This window comes from Oncorhynchus mykiss, chromosome 4 (assembly GCF_057628025.1).
Source record: "Oncorhynchus mykiss isolate SJ-2025 chromosome 4, ASM5762802v1, whole genome shotgun sequence".
NCBI classification, from domain to species: domain Eukaryota; kingdom Metazoa; phylum Chordata; class Actinopteri; order Salmoniformes; family Salmonidae; genus Oncorhynchus; species Oncorhynchus mykiss.
The window spans coordinates 76278599-76287825 of record NC_143025.1 but is presented as its reverse complement, the minus strand read 5'-3'; the positions used below and the strand labels follow the sequence as shown (position 1 = coordinate 76287825).

The window sequence follows — 9227 nt, the reverse complement described above, 5'->3', positions numbered from 1 at the left end:
GGCCTTGTGTTTTAGGTTATTGTTATTTCAGCTTTTCCATCGTTTTCTCCATCACGTGGCGACCTCCGGTTCACTTGCTTTCTCCATAACGACTCAGGAGTTCCATGACTTTCAGCCCCGCTTAATGAAGAACCCGGTGTGCCTAAGAAAAGCCACGGGGCTTAACCGAATCAAAGCTGACATTCTCGAGCTCCGCAAGAACCGCTCAACGCGTTGTGCTGTTCCGAGAGCGCGAGTGAAAGGCCACGTTTCAGCTGTTCTGCAGGCGCAACGCGATCATATGATTCAGCATATTCAGGGGCTGAAAAGTAATGCTATTACAACCAGTGTGATAGGCAGTGGTGGCTGCACTCCATAAGACCAAAAAGCCAAGGGAGTTTAAACGGATGTGTTGCTGCGATTATTCGGCCAAATAGGCCTATCTTTATCCCACATCTAGATCAGCTGCTAATGACGGAGGTAAAGCGATCTCGTTGCAATCCAACGAAAAGGCCACGCAACCCTAAAAACAAGGGGCCTGTCTTGTGAGAAATAGCTTTTTATCCAGAACAAGAAATAGGCATAGTGAAACAGCAGATTAAAAATTAACAGAGCACCGTGCCAGGAATGCCCATAGTTGAAAAACAGTGACTCGTCTACATATCACACATTTAGGCTATTCGGTGAGGAAAACGTTTTGTTACAAAAACGAACATAATTTAAGACATGGTGTTAATAATGGGTTTGAGTCTAAGGGGCTGAGTTTCTAAGCTAACATATAGAATTGCCAATATGGTCATACCAAAGATCATTAAGCTATTGGATTTTGAATTTTAGGACCCATTTAAGTATAAAAAATAAAAATATTTGATGAAAGATTGAATTAGGCTTTACTGCCATTAGTCCATAGAATCACATTAAATAACATATTAATGCATGCCAAAAAATATAGTAAAAAATAAATCATATAAAGGAAGTATGTTTTGAAGTGTCTGTTCTATATCTGAGACAAGAAAGCTCAGGATGACCCATATACCTTTGACGTGGAAATGCCCCATACACTTGCATACATTTTTCGGTGCGGAAGTCCGACATCAGGCGATGCGCTGGCTTGTAAATGTTTTATTTAAATTAGATTGATGGAATTATTTGTATTATGCTAATTAGATGTATATGAATCTAGTGGAAAATGTAACAAGTCAAATAGAAAGTAGCATATCTAGGGTTTTGCGTGACGAATTAATTGTATCTGACAGTGATTCTGAAAAGTAGGCCTAAAGCATCCTGTACAATTTTTGACAAGCGCTACAAGAGAGGGATTTTACACCTGTAACAAAGTAACAGTTACTATTAACACATCTAAAAAAAAACTACCAAATGTAGTTGGCACAGTGTTATTGGTCAGTAAAAACCCTACTGCAGCTGAAATAGGCCTAGTTTGTGAAATGTATCTTTAAGCAAAAGGGAAGCCACTTCTATAAGGCAAACATACAGATACATAATTACATCTATTGCCACAAACTACTCACATTATCAAATATAACACAAAAAACAAGTCCAGCATGTGATAACCAGTGGGAAAGGACAAAGACATTAACAGTGCAACAAAAAAACAAATAGGATTGAAAGAGCTGGCTCACTCTACCTTCTGTGATATCATGGAGTGCTTTCACCTTGCTGTTTAAAAAAACAACATTAATTTTAAAAAAATGTCTCTCCATCTCAGCTGTCATCCACTTTTACACGGCAGGCATACGTCACAACTAATAGACATCAAGTGCTTTCTGCCTGTTTGTCGTTTGTCTTTCACAGCAGAGTACATCTAGTCACACAAACAAAATAATAATGCACACAAAAATATACTTCAACTACCCATTACTGATAAATCAGTAGTCATTATGGTTCATCTCCAGACTGTCTTTCATTGTAGAAGCAATGGGTGAGGTGGGGCTAGGGGGTTCAAATATAATTTCAGCAAAAATAAAACAAAAAAATATATATTTTAAAAAATTATTGGTATCCTCTCCCACAGGGTGCGCTCATTACGTGAATTCTGTTGCAAAACGTGTTGCAAAAGAAACCGTTTACATCAAATGGAAAACGTTTTGCAATGAAAACAAAGAGTTTATATTGGACAAATTCAGGTAGGTCCCTCCTAGTTCCATTAAATTTGCTCCCGTTTGGTTCTTAAACGGTTTCTGTTGCAAGACATAATGAATACACCCCTGGCTGAAACCACAGCCATAGATGAAATTACATGTTACATTTGCATCCAGGTGCGGTTTTGGACAACAAAGATTCTTCCTCTGTCTGGTACGGAAATTGTAATTTCCTCTCCTGAGTGGCGCAGCAGTCTAAGGCGCTGCATCTCAGTGCAAGAGGCATCACTACAGTCCCTGGTTCGATTCCAGTCTGTATCACATCCGGTCGTGATTAGGTGTCCCATAGGGCAGCGCACAATTAGCCCAACGTCGTCTGGGGTAGGCAGTCATTGTAAATAAGAATTTGTTCTTAACTGACTTGCCTAGTTAAATAAAGGTTTAATTTTTAAAAATTATGTCTCGCAGAGAAATTGTAAGCTCTGCAAGTTCAAGCAGACAGATCTGGAGGTCATTTATGATATAAGAGCCCTCAAAACCCCACAAGGTACTGATGGACTCCAGACATCCTCTTTATCAGGAATTTTAGCTACTCTGCTCGAGGAGACGTTACAGAAAACCAAAGGAATAGAGCCAAATTATCCTTTGTCCAAGCGGTAGTAAGGTTCCTGAATGTTTAAACCACAAGTAGGAGCATCGGGCTGGCCTATCAGTGGAGGCTGCTGAGGGGAGGACGGCTCATAATAATGACTGGAACGGAGTCAATGGAATGACTGATACCATTCCACCGATTCCACTCCAGCCATTACCACGAGCCCATCCTAACCCATTTAAGGTGCCACCAACCTCCTGTGTGGCCCATATCTAACATTGTAGTTGACAGTGTGTTCTGTTGTCTATAGTGTATGGATGATCACTGATCACTCACAAACTGTACTTTTCTACCTGTATTGTCTGTATACTGTATGTACTTTGTCTATTGTTGATTATATGTTTATGTATGCACAGAGCGACAACCAAAATTTCCCCACGGGGATAATAAAGTCATTATCTGATCTATCTTCTCCTCATTCTCTTCCATCTCTCACTCTCCTCAGCTGAACTTGTCCTGGATGTTAATGAAGCTGGGGTTGGACTTGGCTCGTTTGGCTGGAGAGGAAAAAGAGTAACTGTTAGCCACCACACAACATTTAGTCTAAAACCGTTGCTTCACCATTATTCCACGCGTCAAATAAACAGCGTAATGTATCGCTCTTCGACTCCCTGGCCTAGATCATTAGTAGGCTTAAACCCACTATTTACAAGGACACCATTAAACCTCTCTCCTCCCCCACTCCCAACCCTTAAGAAGAACTACCTCACCCCTCCTTTACAAGTCCACATTATTTGGGACACTCCTACCTCCCCTATGATACAATCTCTATAAACCAGGAGCATGCATTCAAGAGACACCCTGGCTTCCACGTATACTTCACTTGAAAAATCTGTGACCACCCCTCCCCAGCATACATCCTCCCACCCCCACACACCCCCCTCCAACCAACCCGTCAAAGAATCTCTCCGTGCAACAATGGGTGAATTAAGCTGGTTACTCACGGTGTATGAGCTTGCGTTTCTTTTGTTCCGAGTGAAGGAAGCTGCTCAAGTAGAAGATGATGGGCAGAAAGAGCATGAAGCTGGACACGGCGATGACAGGAACAGTCTCCGCCCGGGGGAAAGAACAATTGAAATCCTTGCTCCACAGTATGCGGGTCATATTCATCTGAAACAAGACAAGATCCCCCCCACAATCAACACAACAACACAGGAGCTTAAATAAATACAAAAGGGGACACAGTCTCTCTCGTCTATTTGAGTCTCTCTCTTTTCTATCCATCTGACTCCCTTGCTCCATGTCTGGCCTTCTGTCCCTAGTGCCCTTCTAGTTTCTACTTCACCTCCTTTGAAACTCACGGGCACTACCAGAACTGGGGTACGTCCCAATAATCTTGCCTTGTGCACCCGTTCACTACTCCCCACAAGTTTAAAAGCATTGGATTGATGTTGGCATGGGCTAGATGGGAGTTTCCATACCAGTCATTTCCTTTCAAATCCATGTAGGGAAGTGAACAAGTGCACACTTCGGGAGAAAGAGAGAATTGGGATGCAACCCTGGTGACATCTCTCTCCATTTCTTTCTCAATGGCTGCGTTTACACAGGCAGCCCAATTCTGATCTTTCACTCAATTATTGGCAAAAGATCTGATTAGTCAAAAGACTAACTAGTGGCAGAAAAAACATCTGAATTAGGCTGCCTCTGTAAACGCAGCATAAGAGTCCCCTAGGGGGTGCTGTTTCACATCTTCCACATTTCTATTAGTAGTGCTCTCACTGAGGTGGGGAGCATTGCTCAACTTTACATCCTCAAATGTATTCTGCACTAGTGCGAAAACAGATTTCTAACAGTGGTCCTCTGTAGCTCAGTTGGTAGAGCATGGCACTTGCAAAGCCAGGATAGTGGGTTCACTTCCCAGGACCACCCATATGTAAAATGTAATCACGCATGCCCCTAAAATAGCTTTTTTAAATTTTTGCACGCATGCCTTTAAAATAGCTTTTTTCCATTTTTACTCTGAAAAATTGCATTTAATACAATATTACCACAAATAGCATGAAAGTCTTTGTGTGACACAGGGTCATATTAATCTGAAAACAAGATCCCCTAACCATCAACACAGGAGAGGCATTTCCTTGTTTTGTCCACGTCTCTTTTCCTACCGTGTCAGACAATGTTTGAGTACCATATGCGTCAAAAGTTTTGCATCTTATGCATACTGCCTTGTTGCAAGTCAGACATATTTTTTTAGTGCCAACCTCTGTTTGGCACTCCACCCATGCAAAAGTTGATTGGCAACATGTCACTAGTTTCCATCTAGACTATCATACCCCACCCCTTTTCATCATCTTTCTGAGGAGAACTTTACCAGGCACATGGGAAGCCTGGGCTTCCCAGGCTAACATGAATGACAAAGCGCAAGATGTAACGACAACCTGTGGCTGTGAAATACATACAGAGTCCTCGATGTCGATGCAGAGGGTGTGATTCTTCTCCATGCGGCTGTACAGCTCATTCAGTCCTCTGTATGTGGCCTTACATTCCGTACAAAGCTCTGAGTGGTTACCCTGCTAAATCACACAAAGTGGAAACAGTTCAGTTATAAACTACATATCAGAACTCAACTTTATACTCTCCTCTCCCTCCCTAGTGGCTTTAGATGGATTTTAGTCCCGACTAGATTTTAAAATCTCTTTGACCTAGAATAGGGACCCACCTTCTGGTACTTCTCGAAGCAGCTGAGGGACTGGTTCAGAGTTTCCATGAAGTAAAGGGTGTCATTGGTCAGGCTGTGGTGTCTCAGGCTTACACAACCTTAGAGACAGGGGGGAGTCATTCAGAAATCATGAACCATGGAAGGGTTAAAGATCAAACTTATATATTCTGCCTCCTGGCTTTCACATAACAATTATTTTCATAGCATCGATCACAAAGGAAAGGAGGCAAGGAAAGGAAGTAAAAAACATATTGAGCCACAGCAAATAGCAAAGCTAATGATATATACAGGAGTACATGGAGTATCAGCATATAACAAAATGTGTTGATAATACTAAGCTGTCCACCTACGGTTACATTCTGAAGCGGTCCAGATGTCCTCCAGGTTACTGTAGAGCAGGAACACCAACATCAGCCTATCAGAACGCAGTAGGCTGTCTCTGCAGCTCACATTCCCCGGGCCCATCTGGAAACAGACACACAAGCAGTCTCACCAAGGGTGTTCAAGATCCCACGTGTTTAGGCCTACTGGTTAGAATATATCTTACACTGAGGATTTAGTGGAAACAGCTTGAAGTGATAAGAAACTGAAATAAGTGGCAAAACAGATCTCAATTATGCTAACAGTAAGGCATGGCTTGTGTCCTCCTAGTCACTGAGCATGTTTATTTATAATTAGTTTTCTATTAATTGTTTCCTGAATAACTAGTCTTGTGATTTTCAATTTCCCCTACTATCCACTGGTATAGGCTACTAGCAACAGTCACAAGACATGACGCATGTGACCACCGTACACCAATTAGCCCACAGCACAGGGCAAAAACATGGCGATGCATAATCTAAATAAAAACTGAATGACAAACTCAGAGAGAAAACGACGGAGAAACACAAATGTTTTCACGCTACCTGGTCTGATATGTTTTTGTAGATTTCCATAAGGTTGCCGTAGGTGCCATAACAGTTTTGGCACACTTTGACAGGGCGCGCGGCGGACACCAAACAATTAACATACGTTGAATATCGCTGCCCAAAGATAGCCAGCAGCGCGACGCAGTAATTGCTGACCTCCAGATCTTCTGGAAACGCCGACAACAGGTTGAGAGAGAACTGTGAACGGAGACTGGGGTGAAACACGGACGACTGAGGCACCACTGCCGCGGCGAGTTGCCTCAAGCCGCTTGCGCTCTGCTCTGAACCAGGGATGGTGGTGTTTACAGCGACAACAGACGTTTGAGCATTGGCGTAATATGTCAACGCTATCAATAACGCACCCACCTGAACAATAAACATGTTTGTGAAATAGGGAAGTTTTAAGAAGCACCTTCCAAAGCTCACACACAATAACAGTCCATCACTTCCTGTTCCCGTCTGCTTACTACTGTGGTCATGTGATAATGAGGATCTCGAGAGAACTGGGTGGGGGGAAGCGCTTTACTGTGCTGATTCAGAATGTTATTCCGAAACCAGTTATTTTTACAACATACTCGATTAAGCAACATTAACTGATTGTAGAACTGTAATTGTATCATTTTGCAGTGAACACATGCATGTGTTATACTGTAGCGAACTTTGTAACCCTCTCTCTGGCTCTCAGATTAGTTTCTCTGCTGTACTAAATAAGGTCAATGTCAAGGTGGCTATTTGGAGATCAGAGAAGACATGATCACCTTTAGTGGCCCCTTACGGGATTGGAGAATGATTCTGCTCCTCTCAAAACACAAACACCAACACACTTACACACAAAATGCACCGGCATCCAGCAAGTCACCGGCTTTTCCTCATATTGGATAGTTTGGACAATTGGGTCTTTGAATACTTATTGTATGCCTCACATTAGTGAAATATTATAATGTTCATTTAGACTAAATAAATAACTAATATATATGTCAAAGTATATGCATAAAAAGTGTGTGTGTGTGTGTGAGAGAGAGAGAGAGGAAGCCAGTTAATGACGGAGTGTGTGAAGATGAGTGTGACCCTGCGTGTTGAAGAGGAGAGCGGCAATATGGAGATATGTGCACCTCCTGATCCCGTATCGCCGCCTCCTCATTATTTAGGCCTACCGCCGCAGCGCGTTTTGACACTATGCAATTTTCAAATGTGCGCATGGCACGACGCAAATAATCACGGAGTCAAGGTAAATTATCTGGGCTCAAATTCTGATTGTGATAATTGTCAAAAAACCCTCGAATCAAGCCACTGCAGTCAATGGTCTTTAATGCGAAATTAGTGGCTCTTGATAACTTGCAGTCCGCAGCAATTTCGCAGTCATCAGAGCCTAATGGAAATAAGGGGGGGAGAATGCGTGGCATTAAGGCCTATTCTAATGTCTGCTCAGAAGTCTGGCGATAATATTTCGTTTTTATGTGGATTCTGGCCTCCGGAGCACCTTCTGCTCATCATAAACCGTGTTCATTTAATTGTTCAGATGTTCATCCCTTTAGTGATTTTGAAAGGAAAGTGACTTGAATGGTTTATCATGTGTAGTAGGCTAGTACATAGTAATCTCACCCCCAAAAATCCTGGACAATATTTGCAATGGCTCTGCAACGCCTGGATGCTATACTGTAACGATATTAATAATATACATGTATTTGCCATTCACTATAAAACCATTGTGCATCAAAAGTAGCCAACGCTTTCCAGACTTTTTCTGAGCATTTATTTTTTCATTGTCATATTCAGGAAAGGACCTCAACTAAAATCGGAATACCATTAGCCTAAGAGTTGAGTAGCCTAATGTCTAAATCTCCCCGAATCCCCCTCCCTAATTAGCCTACTATAGTAGGTATGAAATATTTTCATGCAATATACAGCCAAAATATTAGGCCTAACTGGTAGTAGTAGACTACATGAGCTGTGTAAGTGCGCGTGAGTGTCCTTCTGTTTCCTTCTTACCTTGACTGCACCACAGCAGATCTGTCAGGTTCATTGCTATATACTGTATATATAATTATAACTTTTTTTGTACATTTCCAACAGCCCATCCTAATTAAAGATGTTCCGGCTCTTCTGGCATTAGCCAGAATTGCCAGTAGGCCAATCCACCCATGGCAGCAGCTCTGGAGAGATGAGATGACTCAAGGGATGATAAAGTGAAGTCATGTGAATATAGTGGTCAATAAGTGATAAGTAGTAATGGACAGTCACTACCACCTTGGAACTTTTATTAATTGGTTTATTCTGTTGTTACATCATTCAACCCACATAATGCACAGTGCATTTAATGTTTAAAAATCGCTCAGCACTTTACACACAGACAAAAATTGCTTGGACCTTGCAGGGGTCTGCGAAACTATGCTATGCGACTGGTCTGTGCGTGTCTGCGCGCATGCGTGTGTCTGTTTGTGTGCCTGCATTTCACTGCTGAAGGAAATTCATTATTTAGTGTTGGCAGGTATTATAAAGCTGGTTAGGCTACAGACACACCTTCTGTCTCATATTGTTTGTGAACTTGACCACACAATCTATATGAATGAATGGGAATGAGTCAATGATCACAGTTCTGTTCTGTTGTTATTGGTCATAAACGTTAGGAAATGCCTAACTGAAGAATGTTATTGATATGTTTTTGTGATGGAAAATTATATACTTAAGCTAAGCATTATATACTTAAGCTATATCTGTTTTAGGGTCATAGCCTTTTCAACAATTACACATTTCTCATAATTGTGTTTATTGTGCACTAAACGAACCCCTCCCCTCCCATGCTAATGATTATAATTTATACTAAGGACTTTATTTGTGGTCTTTAGGATCATAGCCGTGTCAACAATTCCATATTTCTCATAATTCTATATTTTTCAATATTGTGCTTATTGTGCAATAAACGGCCCCCC

At 41.7% G+C, this 9227-nt stretch overlaps 1 protein-coding gene across 4 annotated transcripts; it reads right to left on the bottom strand.

The window, feature by feature from the left end:
• Positions 1–1086: 1086 nt before the first annotated feature.
• Positions 1087–6778, bottom strand: LOC110522356 (osteopetrosis-associated transmembrane protein 1). 4 transcript variants are annotated; one of them, XM_021600695.3, is made up of 6 exons: positions 6295–6778; positions 5740–5854; positions 5390–5487; positions 5130–5243; positions 3675–3840; positions 1087–3227 (listed from the first exon to the last, which is right to left on the bottom strand). In XM_021600695.3, exons 1-6 carry the CDS (start codon positions 6676–6678, stop codon positions 3172–3174), a joined length of 933 nt encoding a protein of 310 aa, XP_021456370.1. In that variant the 5' UTR covers positions 6679–6778; the 3' UTR covers positions 1087–3171. The 4 variants fall into 4 exon arrangements, with proteins under 4 accessions (XP_021456370.1, XP_021456371.1, XP_090089174.1 ...); XM_021600696.3 differs by having other exon boundaries at positions 5130–5240; XM_090233048.1 differs by lacking the exon at positions 6295–6778 and adding an exon at positions 5937–6133 and having other exon boundaries at positions 5130–5240.
• Between the last annotated feature and the right edge of the window lie 2449 nt (positions 6779–9227).